Source organism: Nerophis lumbriciformis, linkage group LG30 (assembly GCF_033978685.3).
Source record: "Nerophis lumbriciformis linkage group LG30, RoL_Nlum_v2.1, whole genome shotgun sequence".
Classification (NCBI taxonomy): Eukaryota; Metazoa; Chordata; class Actinopteri; order Syngnathiformes; family Syngnathidae; genus Nerophis; species Nerophis lumbriciformis.
This window is the reverse complement of record NC_084577.2, coordinates 26,412,014-26,427,586: the sequence shown is the minus strand read 5'-3', so window position 1 is coordinate 26,427,586 and position 15,573 is coordinate 26,412,014. Positions and strand designations below refer to the sequence as shown.

At 38.4% G+C, this 15,573-nt stretch overlaps 1 protein-coding gene and 1 pseudogene across 2 annotated transcripts in view; both read right to left on the bottom strand.

Moving 5' to 3' along the window:
* The window catches only part of yif1b (Yip1 interacting factor homolog B (S. cerevisiae)), a 12,076-nt gene extending 9,149 nt beyond the window's left edge, over positions 1-2,927 (bottom strand). The window contains exons 1-2 of one of the 2 annotated variants that reach the window (XM_061925997.1): positions 2,786-2,927; positions 2,514-2,613 (exon numbers count right to left, since the gene is read on the bottom strand). In XM_061925997.1, the coding sequence (XP_061781981.1) occupies positions 2,514-2,613; positions 2,786-2,822 (137 nt within the window). In that variant the 5' untranslated portion in view covers positions 2,823-2,927. Of the gene's footprint in view, positions 1-2,513; positions 2,614-2,776 lie in introns of both variants that reach the window. The other variant, XM_061925996.1, reaches the window with a different exon arrangement.
* A 7,151-nt stretch (positions 2,928-10,078) lies between these two features.
* Positions 10,079-10,780, bottom strand: LOC133572914 (dynein axonemal light chain 4 pseudogene; annotated as a pseudogene).
* Between the last annotated feature and the right edge of the window lie 4,793 nt (positions 10,781-15,573).

The following is a 15,573-nucleotide window of genomic DNA, read 5'->3' as shown; positions in this document are numbered from 1 at the left end:
GTGGGTTTATTGTTAGGCAGTTTCATTAACGTCCTCCCAGCGCAGTAACAACACACAACAACAGCAGTCATGTTTTATTCTACCGTAAAGCAGTTTGTCTGCCGTAAACAGCAATGTTGTTGTAATATATTGAGTTGGAGGCAATAACCAGGCGAGGTGATGAAGTACGTCTCTTTACTGTAGACTTCAGAACAGACTCACACACTTGACGTCAGGTGCGCAACACCACGTAAATCGTTGGCCAACCAAAAAGTAACCCCAGTACGCTATAGCCAACATTCACCAGGAGATGGCAACAGACACACAAAGATCACTCTATTACATTCCTCCCCTTTTAGAAATGTAGAAGTTACATAAAATAAATAAACAACCCAACCAAAAAATGCAGCAGCTCAATTAAAAAACTGTACTTAAGCCACATTCTTTTTTTTTTTTTTTGTACTGAACTCTTAACCCTCATTTGTAAACAATAACATGCTTATTATACAAACAGTATTTGTACACCTTTAACACAGATTTCTATACTGTCTTCAGAGATTCAGTTTTTTTTGGTGGTACTCGAAACCTTTCTGGGTACCTACGAAAGGGTGTTCAGCATGGTTAGAAAAATAGTGACAGAGAATAGAACAAGGATGGACAATTCAACCCTTAACTCAACAATGAGTAGATGAGTGTTATGTGTGTGTATATGTGTAAATAAATGAACACTGAAATTCAAGTATTTATTTTATTTATATATATATATATATATATATATATATATATATATATATATATATATATATATATATATATATATATATATATATATATATATATATATATATATAATAAATATATATTATATATATATATATATATATATATATATATATAATAAAATAAATATATATATAGCTAGAATTCACTGAAAGTCAAGTATTTCTTATATATATATATTAGAGATGCGCGGTTTGCGGGCACAACCGCGGAGTCCGCGGATTATCCGCGGATCGGGCGGATGAAATTTAAAAAAATTAGATTTTATCCGCGGGTCGGGTCGGGTGGTTGAAATAAAAAAAAATTAGATTTTAAATAGATTCAGGCGGGTGGCAGTTAAACCAATTGGGAAATATATATACATAGTTAAATGTTGTTACCCACATACGAAAAACGAGCAGGCACCTGCTGCATATGCCACAACAGAAGAAAAAAAAAAAAAGAGATGGACACTTTTACGGAGCGGAGAAGGGACGCCTCGCCGGGGTCCGGTACCGAGGCTCTTCCCCCGAGAGGGCCCCACCGGGAGCCGTAGCGGAGGCGATCCGCGAGAAGGGCCCGACGCACGTCCAGGGTCACCACCGCGCCCACCGCACCGACACCCCACCTCGTCCGCCTTAGCCGCGGCCGGCGTCACGCGCAGCAAGTAAGCAGCTTACCTGCCCGCCACCCCCGTGGCCGGGGGCTCGTAACAGGGGTCACTCCGCGCGCTCCGCCCGCGCAGCTTACCTGCCCGCCACCCCTGTTGCCGGGGGCGCGTAACAGGGGTCACTCCGCGCGCAGTGCGCTCACGAAAGGGGTGGGGCTCACCCTGGTTGATATAGACAGCAGGATGGTGGCCATGGAAGTCGGAACCCGCTAAGGAGTGTGTAACAACCCACCTGCCGAATCAACTAGCCCTGAAAATGGATGGCGCTGGAGCGTCGGGCCCATACCCGGCCGTCGCCGGCAGCGAGACGCGCTTGGAGGTGCGCTCAGCGCGGCTCCCATATGATTGCGCACTGGTGTGCGTCTGGGTCGTGACAGCGTGGCACGCGAATGTCTGTGCTGCATTGGATCAGTCTCCTTTCTTTAACAGGCAAAAGCTTTATAACCTCACTAATGCCTTGCATCGTCTATATTAGATATATAACAACGGGTGCGGTTCTGATCAAATGTTACATCGGGTGGATGGCGGATGGTTGACGACTTTCTGATGCGGTTGCGGATGAAATAATTGCCTATCCGCGCATCTCTAATATATATATATATGAAATACTTGACTTGGTGAATTCTAGCTGTAAATATACTCCTCCCCTCTTAGCCACGCCCCCAACTACGCCCCCGCCACCCCCACCCCCCGAAATCGGAGGTCTCAAGGTTGGCAAGTAGGAATATGTTTTTTTTAACATTTTATTATGTTTTTAAATGTTAAATTGTTGTATTATTGTTGTTGTTTTAAGACTATTTTATGTAGGTTTGTTTTAAAAGCACTGAGCTGGATTGCTGTCCAATTCCGTTGTTTCCATACGATGACAATACAGGTATTCTGATTCTGAATATCGGCTCCAAATATCGGTTATCGGCCTCCTTGACTACTAATAATCGGTATAAGTATCGGCCCTGATATGCGGGATTATTAGTTTCAACAGTATTTAGCACAATGTGGACTTTTGCATGTTGGTATGAAAACTTTTGACAACCTTTAGTTTCGACTCACAGTTTAAAAGGGGGCGTGGCTAATCCAGTGACGTCAATGGATGTGTGGACCTCACCTGTATGGTGTTTGAGAGCCAGGTAATCCACTCGTGTCCTCAAACAGCTGACTGCCATCGAAGCCCTCCGTGGAACTGTTCCGTAGCCGCACATTAGGCTCTGGGTGAAGACAAGCGATGAGTTTAGTGTCGATTTCTTTTTGTTTCACGTCAATGCTAACGTGCTAGCGTCGCCATTCAATCCGGTGCGAGTACAACAGCGCACACAGCTAGCAAAGCTACGACGCCGCGTCGCCATTAAAACGATCGATAAAATGACGTACGTGACTTACGTTGTCTGAAACCTTTTTGGGATGCCGTGTTGTCCATTTCGTGGGTTATTGTCCGCTCGCTGTGCCGCAGGTGAAATTGTTAGCAAAGAAGCGGCTACTAGTTGTGAGTCGTTCAGAAACGATCCGGTGCTTTTAGGCGGCTCTCAGTCGGGAGGGGTCGTTTCCCCCATTATGGTGTCAGTTTAGTTCATTTGTATTCGCACAGTATTTCATTATGCCATGTTTTGTTGTTTCACAATAAATATTTATGAATAACACAACAGCAAAATAAATCTATTTTAATTGAGATGGGTCTGTTTTTAATAGCAATTTGTTCCATATTGTTTATAAATAAAACTATATAGGTATGTGATGTATTCATATATGTACATTACGAATGTGTTTCACATGTAATTTAGTAAGAAATCAATTCAAGCTATACATTTTTTAATAGTATCCATATGGAAGGCGGAAAGAACGGCTCTTTTTGTGAGTTGAGCCACAAAAACTAGATTCGTTAAAAGAGCCGAAATGCCCATCGAGGATGTTCTTCTTCGTCTTTAAAAAATCTCGCAGGCTTTATGAAAGGCTGCCCCCGGGCGGATATGTTTGGTAGTAATTATAATTCGTTTGTAATTAATTACGATGCAGTTTTTGTTCGGAAGACAATCTTTTATTTTATATTGCAGTTAAGATACGAAATATACATTTTGATGAGTGAATTATGATTGTTTTATGTTTAATTTCATTTTATTTGTAAGTATTTAAGTCATACTTGCCAACCTTGAGACCTCCGATTTCGGGAGGTGGGGGCGTGGTCGGGGGTGGGGTGGGGCGTGGTTAAGAGGGGAGGCGTATATTGACAGCTAGAATTCACCAAGTCTAGTATTTCATATATATATATATATATATATATATATATATATATATATATATATATATATATATAATAAAAGGCTATCGATGCTGTCATCTAGCAAAGCTGAATTTGACCAAGCAACCCCCCCGTACCAAAAAGCCCTTGATAAAAGCGGATACAATTTCACCCTCACCTATGAACCCACGCCAGGAAACCAGCCAAAAAAGAACAGAAAACGGAACGACATCATCTGGTACAACCCCCCATACAGCAAAAACGTCTCAACGAACATTGGACACAAATTCCTCAATCTGATTGACAAACACTTTCCCAAAGACAACATCCTAAGAAAAGTATTCAACAAGAACAACATTAAATTGAGCTACAGCTGCATGAACAATATACGACAAATCATCTCAAACCACAACAAAACAATTGCAAATGAGCCGTCGGCCCTCACACAGAGCGACTCCAAAACCAACAAAGGATGTAATTGTCGAAAGAAACCTGATTGCCCCCTCAACGGGGGGTGCTTACAAACATCAGTTGTCTACCAATCTAAGGTAATACGCAAGGACATTAACACATCCGACACATATGTAGGATTAACCGAGGGAGAATTCAAAACCAGATGGAACAATCACAAGGCTTCTTTCAGGAACAAAAACCTGCGAAATACCACAGAACTCAGCAAACACATTTGGGACCTCAAAGACAATAATGTTGAATATTCAATAACATGGCAAATTCTTGCATCCAGCACACCTTACAATAGTGGTAATAAAAGATGCAACCTATGCTTGAAAGAGAAACTGTTTATTATTTACCGTCCAGACCTGTCATCCCTCAACAAGCGCAGCGAAATTGTAACAACATGCCGCCATAGACGGAAACACCTCCTAGGCAACACATGAGCCAATCACCACGCCCCTAGGCCAGCCTGTACCCACCCACTCTGTGCCCTATATAAACCATGGTATGCGAATGCTCCCATTAAAATCTCCTGACGATTGAGGGTACCCCCCCTCATGAAACAGGCCTGTAGAGATGAAATAGTCTTGTGATTTTTTTTTTCCCACACATACATATATATATATATATATATATATATATGACATCTACATCCTGAAAATATGCAAACAAAACTGTGTTTAGATAATTGATACTTCAAACTTGCATGAATAAATATTAAGGAATACAACATAACTTGGCTTCTGAGAGTTTCAAAATGTAATGAATAAAATGCTAAAGTTGTTGATAAACAAGCAATTATTTTAATAATTAAATATGGTCATTTTAAATGAATTATTATGATCATTTAAAATCAATGATTTCAATTATGTTTATTTTAATGTATAATTCTATGGCTGAATGTAATAAGGAGTCACAAAAAAATACAAATACAATTAATTTTGATGTTTTTAGCAAAATATAGTAAAAATGTATTTAATTTTTTTTTTTTATTATTAATAAATATTTTTATTTTTAGGTAAAATAAACATAATAATACAATGTATCTCTAGTCTGGATGATTTAGTTCTTGTCACCCTGTTGTCCTCCCGTCATGAAAAAAGGCTGTCCTCACTCAGGTCCGCATGGAGCTGGAGGGGGCGTGGCTTCCAGCTCCGGCTGAAAATCGGGAGATTTTCGGGAGAATATTTGTCCCGGGAGATTTTCGGGAGAGGCGCTGAATTTCGGGAGTCTCCCGGAAAATTTGGGAGGGTTGGCAAGTATGATTTAAGTGTTGAAAAATATGCTTTTTAAAATGTTCCAGTTTTTTTTTTTCTTCCATTCATCTATTTTCTACCGCTTGTCCCTTTCAGGGTCGTGGGGGGTGCTGGACCCTATCTCAGCTGCATTCGGGCGGAAGGCGGAGTACACCCTGGACAAGTCGCCACCTCAGTACAAAAAAAAAAAAATCACGGCTCATTTATTTGAATTTTAGTAATAATAATAATGATAATAATAATAATAATGATAATAATAATAATAATAATGGATTAGATTTATGTAGCACTTTTCTAGACACTCAAAGCGCTTCACAGAGAACCCATCATTCATCAATCTATTAACACAATCTTGTGTTAATAAAAAAAAATGATGATGCATTTTAATGTGCAGTATTTCAAGATCATCCATCCATCCATTTTCTACCGCTTGTCCCTTATTGTTTTTTTTTTTCAAACGCAAGTGCAACTACCAAATCTTGTATTTTCATTTAGGAATCTTTGAATACTTGAATACCACAAATATAGTATAATATCATTTAATATATTACTGCGATGAGGTGGCGACTTGTCCAGGGTGTACCCCGCCTTCCGCCCGATTGTAGCTGAGATAGGCTCCAGCGCCCCCCGCGACCCCAAAGGGAATAAGCGGTAGAAAATGGATGGATGGATATATTATAATATAATATATAATATAAAAAGTCATATTGAGTCAGATAGGCTATTTGTTGTGAAACTTTTAGAAAATTGTGCAAATTGTCAATAATTAAAAACACTTCTCATTGCTCGATTTACTATGATGGCCGATCCGTTTGCGCATGCGCCACGTTTGCTGAGCCATACTTTCTGCAGTGCTACGGTTTTACAATTTTTTTGGGATGAGTGGAAAACTTTAGTCGTCGAATATTTGATATTATAAGTACAATTTAATTACTATGCAGTTTTTGTTCGGAAGACAATCTTTTATTTAATTTTGCAGTTAAGATACGAAATATACATTTTGATGAGTGAATTATGATTGTTTTTTTTGTTTAATTTCATCTTATTTGTAAGTATTTAAGTATTGAAAAGTATGATTTTTTAAATGTTCCAGTTTGTTACTTTTGGGTAATGCAGTACTAAAAGAAAATCACAGCTCATTTATTTGAAATTTATACATTTCAATAGACACAATCTTGTGTTGGTATAAAATGAATGATGCACATTTATGTGCAGTATTTATAGATCATATTGTTTTTTTTTTGTTTTTTTTAAATGCAAGTGCATCTTCCAAATCTTGTATTTTCATTTAGGGACCTTTGAATAATTTTCCACCACAAGCAAAGTATAATATAATATAAAATCATATAATATAATATAATATATCCATCCATTTCCTACCGCTTGTCCCTTACTGCAGTGGTTCTCAAACTTTTTTTGGCATCCCCCACTTTGGACAAGGGGGAGTTTTCAAGTTCAATAATAAATAAAACAAAAGTGTTATAACTTGCATCAAGTTCAATAATAAATCAAATAAAAGTGTTATAACTTGCATCAAGTTCAATAATAAATCAAATAACTTGCATCAAGTTCAAAATAAATAAAATAAAAGTGCCACTTTGCAATCTTTGCAAAAAAAAAAAAGAGGAGCTATGCATTTGGCAAGACAGGGCAAGTGACAGCACTTTGCCGCGGGAGAGCCACCTTGCTTCACTGTGAAACACATACTTGCCAACGCTCCCGGATTTTCCCGGGAGACTCCCGAAATTCAGCGCTTCTCCCGAAAACCTCCCGGGACAAATTTTCTCCCGAAAATCTCCCGAAATTCAGGCGTACCTGAGTGACGTGTCGACAGCATGTTTTCACGTCCGCTTTCCCACAATATAAACAGCGTGCCTGCCAAAGCACGTTATAACTGTAGAATGATCGAGGGCGAGTTCTTGGTTTCTTATGTGGGTTTATTGTTAGGCAGTTTCATTAACGTCCTCCCAGCGCGGCAACAACACACAACAACAGCAGTCACGTTTTCGTCTACCGTAAAGCAGTTTGTCTGCCGTAAACAGCAATGTTGTGACACTCTTAAACAGGGCAATACTGCCATCTAATGTACATGCATATGTGACATTAACATCTAGGGCTTTTAGAGAGTGCAGTGCACAACTGCGCACACAACAAGGAGACGAAGCAGAATGCATCATCAGAGAGGGTGTTCAGCATGGTCAGAAAAATAATGACAGAGAATAGAACAAGGATGGACAATTCAACCCTTAACTCAACAATGAGTAGATGAGTGTTATGTGTGTGTATATGTGTAAATAAATGAACACTGAAATTCAAGTATTTCTCTTATCTATATATATATATATATATATATATATATATATATATATATATATATATATATATATATATATATATATATATAGCTAGAATTCACTGAAAGTCAAGTATTTCTTATATATATATATATATATATATATATATATATATATATACATATATATATATATATATATATATATATATATATATGTGTGAAATACTTGACTTGGTGAATTCTAGCTGTAAATATACTCCTCCCCTCTTAACCACGCCCCCCACCCCCACCTCCCGAAATCGGAGGTCTCAAGGTTGGCAAGTATGGTGAAACAGCACGGCCGTATGATCAGCTCCCATTTCCTCACACAGTGCAGAGAACAGTCGCGCTTTCAGTGGTCGTGTTTTGATCAAATTTACCGCGCTCACAACATGTTAAAACCTCATTGAGTTCGGGGCTGAGCTGCCTTGACGCGAGTGCTTCCCGGTGAATGACACATTTGGCGCAACCCTCTTTATTAGAGCCTGCGGCTTTTTTCTTGACCCCGCCATGGTCATTGCGCCATCAGAGCAAAAGCCCACACAGTTTTCCCATTTAAGGTCGTGTTCTTTGAGGAAACTGTCCATTATCTTGAACAGCTCATCAGCAGAGGCTCTATTTTTGATGTATTTGCAAAACAGCAAATCCTCGCACAGTGACTCGCCATTCACAAAGCGGACGTATGCGATGGACAGGCAGTCTTTATTGCTGTCAGTAGCTTCGTCCACTTGTAAAGCAAAACGACTTTCTTTTCATTTGTCTCCGAGTTGTTCCTCAAGATCACTTGCAATGTCGCATATACGTCTCGCCACTGCGTCGTTTGACAGTGGGACAGCTTTTCATTTTGCTGCGATTGTCTCGTCAAGTTTGTTCCGCTTAGCCCCGCCCCCATTAGTTACTGTTGCTATGTCTGTCAAACTTTTGCTCCTACCTAGAAATTTAAAGCCTACAGGAAAAATAAGTAATTTACATGTATTTATATAGCGGATTTCACAGACAGATTTACAGTGTGTACAGAAAATGAAAGCATAGTAAAAAAAAAAAAAAAATCTAAAAAAAAATGAAAGTGAAATTCCCTCCCGTTCCTCGCGCCCCACCTGTCATGTCTCTATTCCCCACCAGTGGGGCGCGCCCCCCACTTTGAGAAACGCTGCCTTACTGGGTTGCTGGAGCCTATAATATAATATTATAGGCTCCAGATATATATATATATATATATATATATATATATATATATATATATATATACGACAAATCATCTCAAACCACAACAAAACAATTGCAAATGAGCCGTCGGCCCTCAGACAGAACGACTCCAAAACCAACAAAGGATGTAATTGTCGAAAGAAACCTGATTGCCCTCTCAACGGGGGGTGCTTACAAACATCAGTTGTCTACCAATCTAAGGTAATACGCAAGGACATTAACACATCCGACACATATGTAGGATTAACCGAGGGAGAATTCAAAACCAGATGGAACAATCACAAGGCTTCTTTCAGGAACAAAAACCTGCGAAATACCACAGAACTCAGCAAACACATTTGGGACCTCAAAGACAATAATGTTGAATATTCAATAACATGGCAAATTCTTGCATCCAGCACACCTTACAATAGTGGTAATAAAAGATGCAACCTATGCTTGAAAGAGAAACTGTTTATTATTTACCGTCCAGACCTGTCATCCCTCAACAAGCGCAGCGAAATTGTAACAGCATGCCGCCATAGACGGAAACACCTCCTAGGTAACACATGAGCCAATCACCACGCCCCTAGGCCAGCCTGTACCCACCCACTCTGTGCCCTATATAAACCATGGTATGCGAATGCTCCCATTAAAATCTCCTGACGATTGAGGGTACCCCCCCTCATGAAACAGGCCTGTAGAGATGAAATAGTCTTGTGATTTTTTCCCACACATACACATATATATATATATATATATATATATATATATATATATATATATATATATATATATATATATATAATATAACAAGTATATCGAGTCAGATGAGCTATTTGTTGTGAAACTTTTAAAAAATTGTGCAAACTGCCAATAATTAAAAACACTTCTCATTGCTCGATTTACTATGACGCCCGATCCGTTTGCGCATGCGCTACATTTGCTTACATTTACTTCCTTCAGTGCTACGATTTTTTATTTTTTTTGGATGAGTGGAAAACTCTAGACGTCGAATATTTTATATTATAAGTACTTTTTTGGACCTTTTTTTTTTTTTTTTTTACTAAACAACTACGTATATTTTAGAAAATTGTTTAAAAAAAACAAACGAGTGGAGTAGGAACAACGTTTGGCGCATGCGCAACAGATCTGGCAGTTCAGTAAACCCGGTAGTGACAAACTTTTTTTTTTATAATTTGGTTTATTGTAGGGTACAAGGATGTGCGTTTTATTATTGTGCCATTTTTGTGTACATATCTGATAATATTAAAATAAATACAGGTGGCGTATTTACGGCCGTTTCCGGTTTACCACGCTAGTGTGCGCAGATACTGCCAGCGAAGAAGAAAGTCATTGTAAACACGGACGTGACGTCATTTGTTGTCATGTTTTATTTCGAACCGTGTTCAGATGATTATTTGATGAAATGATGACGTCAGCAGAACTTCCACAAGCAAACCGCCAAGTTCCCCCCAAAGAACATGTAGAGGAGATTCTTAGTTTCATGAGTGACACCAAATCCGAAGCTTTCGCCGATGACGACGTGCCAGGCGGCGCCGAACTTCTTGTCCATGGCCTCTTTCACCATCTTGGCCGCGTGCTCGTTGTTGTTGGCGAACTTTTCGAAGGCCGCCATGCAGAAGGCGATGGCCTCCGTCTTCATGGGCTTGGGCATGTCCGTGTGGCGGACGATAGGGAAGGTGTGCGTCCGCCTCTTGCGGTTCTCCTCCTGGTCTTCCTCGCCGTCATCCGCCATCCCGCCTGCCCTCGGAGGACTCGATTTAAGTTGGTTCAAATCGCGTCACTTTTTAATCCAAGGAGGGACTTTTTTTTTTAAACGCCTCTTTGAAGCCCCTATGACACGTCTTTGCTTTTGTAACCTATTTTTATGGACTTGCCTCTTTGTGATGTTAAATTCCTGTTATAAGCTGTTATACGGTATATGCCTCGAGCTCTTATTTTGAAGGCGGTAAGAGCGGAAGTGGTTTTGAAAACAAACGAAATAAAGTGGTCCTCGTGTAAAACCGGAGCCTTCGTGTTTGTTATTTAGTAGTTGTATACAGTATAGGCGACATATATAAACCCTCGGTTACGTTGGTGGCAGCGGCGAGAAAGACGTCTAATTACCGTAAAGTTCGGCGTCAGCTAGCGACGGCGGCGCTTCGTCTTGTCAGAAAACACGCCTTCAAAATAAGAGCTCAAGGCATATACTGTGTAACAGCTTATAACGGGAACTTAACATCACAGAGAGGCAAGTTGTCGTGCTTTCGGTACGAATTTCAGACGTTAATTTTAAGATGAAATTGAAATCAAACAAAAAAAAAACAGATGTTTTTTTTTTCATTTGCAGATGTCAGAGGTTTTATTTTCAAAATCAATATTTTTTAAAATGCCACTGCTCAAATCCTCTTTGAAGCCCCTATGACACGTCTTTGCTTTTGTAACCTATTTTTATGGACAAAAAAATAATCATATATATATATATATATATATATATATATATATATATATATATATATATATATATATATATATATATATATATATATATATATATATATATATATATATTAGGGCTGCAACTAACGATGATTTTTCTATCGATTAATCTATAGATTATTTTTTCGATTAATCGGTTAATCTATAGATTGTTTTTTCGATTAATCTATAGATTATTTTTCCTTTTACCGATTTTTTTTTAAATTTAAAATGAAGAGGAAAAAATAAATGTAGGCCAGTTTTTTCAAAAGGCATGGCTTTTATTTACAAAAAAAAAAGTATGGCCACTAGTCAGTCAACATTGACAACAACATGACAAAATATTCTGTAACAATGTAAACATTTAAAACTTTTAACATTTAACAAAATTAAAAGTAGCTTATTTGCTTTTTAATGTGCAAATATAAAAGTAAACATCCAGTGCAAATCTTAATATTCTGGAATAGTATAAGCATTTCAAATATTGCTTATTTTGCTTTAAAATGTGCAAAAATAAAGATAAACATCCAATACAAAAAAGTACAAAACGGAAATATTCTGTAACAAGTGTAAACATTTCAACAAAAGTAAAAGTATTGCTTATTTGCTAAAATGTGCAAAAATAAAGCTAAACATCCAATACAAAAAAGTGTACAGTGTAAACATTTCAACAAAAATAAAAGTATTGCTTATTTTGCTTAATAACACAACAATGATAGTATGATTAAAGTGAAAGTTAATTGTTGGTTTGTACATAGTATATGTAACTGTTAATGTTGTAAAAGGTATTTGCACAACTAATTAACGTTAGCGTTTGTGACACGTCTTGTGCCGTGGGGTTCTTTCAGGACCGACAGACTGAACGCCAGACGGCTTTGCCAGGTTTACAATCTTTTAATTTTACACAAAGTCTTTTCTCTTCCAACTGCGCGGATCGCGCACCTGGGCACGTTTGCGGCGTCGCTCCCGGCGCGCCCCGCCTCGCCGCTCGCTCGCCGCCGCCGCCTCTCCACAGCGTTAAAGAGGAGCGCGTCTTTGTAAACACTGAACAGGCACGCCAAACGCGCCTCTCAGAGCGAAACGGTGCTTTAGTTTATGAATTTACAACGCAGATACAAATGACACATTCATGTTTTTGTGTAATAATGACAACGTATACGCACGCGGACGATTGACTTGTTGATGGTGATGGCAAGAACGCTGTCGGGGGTTTTCTTTTCAAATGTTCGTTCATAGCCGTTGTGCTGCTATGATAGGCCATTTCCGCTCGACACAGTGTGCATACAACAACATTATTAAGCCGTTTATTGAAATACTCCCACACTTTTGACGACTTTTTGCGTGCTTTTTTCCCCTCGCTCGCATCGTCTGCTTTGCGCTCCGCCATGACAGTAAAGTAGTGTGACGTAAATATGCGACGCGCCGACGCACAAAAACGGCGTCGACGTATTTACGTAACCGATGACATCGACTACGTCGACGCGTCGTTTCAGCCTTAATATATATATATATATATATATATATATAATTTTTTGTTGTTGTTGTTGTTTTGTTTGCAATTTCATCTTAAAATAAAGGTCTGAAATTCGTACCATTTGTACCAAAAGCACGACAAAAACGAAGTGTAACCTATTTTTATGGACTTGCCTCTTTGTGATGTTAAGTTCCTGGCAAACGGTATATGCCTCGAGCTCTTATTTTGAAGGCGCCAAGAGCGGAAGTGGTGACACGTTGTTTTGAAAACAAACGAAAATAAAGTGGTCCTCGTGTAAAACTGGAGCCTTCGTGTTTGTTATTTTGTAGTTGTATACAGTATAGGCGACATATATAAACCCCTCGGTTACGTTGGTGGCAGCGGCGAGAAAGACGTCTAATTACCGTAGAGTTCGGAGAGTCGGCTAGCTTCATCTCAGTTAGGCGACGGCGGAGCTTCGTCTTGTCAGAAAACACGCCTTCAAAATAAGAGCTCAAGGCATATACTGTGTAACATCTTATAACAGGAACTTAACATCACAAAGAGGCAAGTCCATAAAAATAGGTTACACTTTTGTTTTTGTCGTGCTTTCGGTACGAATGGTACGAATTTCAGACATTTATTTTTAAGATGAAATTGCAACCAAAACAGACCAAAACTGATGTTTTTTTTCCATCCATTTGAAGATGCCATAGGTTTTATTTTCAAAATCAATGTTTTTTTAAAATGCCACTGCTCAAATCCTATTTGAAGCCCCTATGACACGTATTTGCTTTTGTAACCTATTTTTTATGGACTTGCCTCTTTGTGATGTTAAGTTCGGTATATGCCTTGAGCTCTTATTTTGAAGGCGGTAAGAGCGGAAGTGGTTTTGAAAACAAACGAAATAAAGTGGTCCTCGTGTAAAACCGGAGCCTTCGTGTTTGTTATTTTGTAGTTGTATACAGTATAGGCGACATATATAAACCCCTCGGTTACGTTGGTGGCAGTGGTGAGAAAGACGTCTAATTACCGTAAAGTTCGGAGTCAGCTAGCGACGGCGGAGCTTCGTCTTGTCAGAAAACACGCCTTCAAAATAAGAGCTCAAGGCATATACTGTGTAACAGCTTATAACGGGAACTTAACATCACAGAGAGGCAAGTTGTCGTGCTTTCGGTACGAATTTCAGACGTTAATTTTAAGATGAAATTGCAAACAAACAAACAAAAAAAACAGATGTTTTTTTCTCCATTTGCAGATGTCAGAGGTTTTATTTTCAAAATCAATATTTTTTTAAATGCCACTGCTCAAATCCTCTTTGAAGCCCCTATGACACGTCTTTGCTTTTGTAACCTATTTTTATGGACAAAAAAATAATCATATATATATATATATATATATATATATATATATATATATATATATATATATATATATATATATATATATATATTATTTTTTGTTGTTGTTGTTGTTTTGTTTGCAATTTCATCTTAAAATAAAGGTCTGAAATTCGTACCATTTGTACCAAAAGCACGACAAAAACGAAGTGTAACCTATTTTTATGGACTTGCCTCTTTGTGATGTTAAGTTCCTGTCATACGATATATATGCCTTGAGCTCTTATTTTGAAGGCGCCAAGAGCGGAAGTGGTGACACGTTATTTTGAAAACAAACGAAAATAAAGTGGTCCTCGTGTAAAACCGGAGCCTTCGTGTTTGTTATTTAGTAGTTGTATACAGTATAGGCGACATATATAAACCCGACGTCTAATTACCGTAAAATTCGGAGAGTCGGCTAGCTTCATCCCAGTAAGCCGCAGCTAGCGACGGCGGAGCTTCGTCTTGTCAGAAAACACGCCTTCAAAATAAGAGCTCAAGGCATATACTGTGCAACAGCTTATGACAGGAACTTAACATTACAAAGAGGCAAGTCCATAAAAATAGGTTACACTTTTGTTTTTGTCGTGCTTTCGGTACGAATTTCAGACGTTTATTTTAAAGATGAAATTGCAAACAACCAAAACGGATGGTTTTTTTCCATCTTTTTGAAGATGCCATAGGTTTTATTTTCAAAATCAATATTTTTTTTAAATGCCACTGCTCAAATCCTATTTGAAGCCCCTATGACACGTATTTGATTTTGTAACCTATTTTTATGGACTTGACTCTTTGTGATGTTAAGTTCCTGTCAAACGGTATATGCCTTGAGCTCTTATTTTGAAGGCGCTAAGAGCGGAAGTGGTGACACATTGTTTTGAAAATAAAGTGGTCCTCGTGTAAAACTGGAGCCTTCGTGTTTGTTATTTTGTAGTTGTATACAGTATAGGCGACATATATAAACCCTCGGTTACGTTGGTGGCAGCGGCGAGAAAGACGTCTAATTACCGTAAAGTTCGGAGTCAGCTAGCGACGGCGGAGCTTCGTCTTGTCAGAAAACACGCCTTCAAAATAAGAGCTCGAGGCATATACTGTGTAACAGCTTATAACGGGAACTTAACATCACAGAGAGGCAAGTTGTCGTGCTTTCGGTACGAATTTCAGACGTTAATTTTAAGATGAAATTGCAAACAAACAAAAAAAACAGATGTTTTTTTTTCATTTGCAGATGCCAGAGGTTTTATTTTCAAAATCAATATTTTTTTAAATGCCACTGCTCAAATCCTCTTTGAAGCCCCTATGACACGTCTTTGCTTTTGTAACCTATTTTATGGACAAAAAAATAATCATATATATATATATATATATATATATATAATTTGTTGTTGTT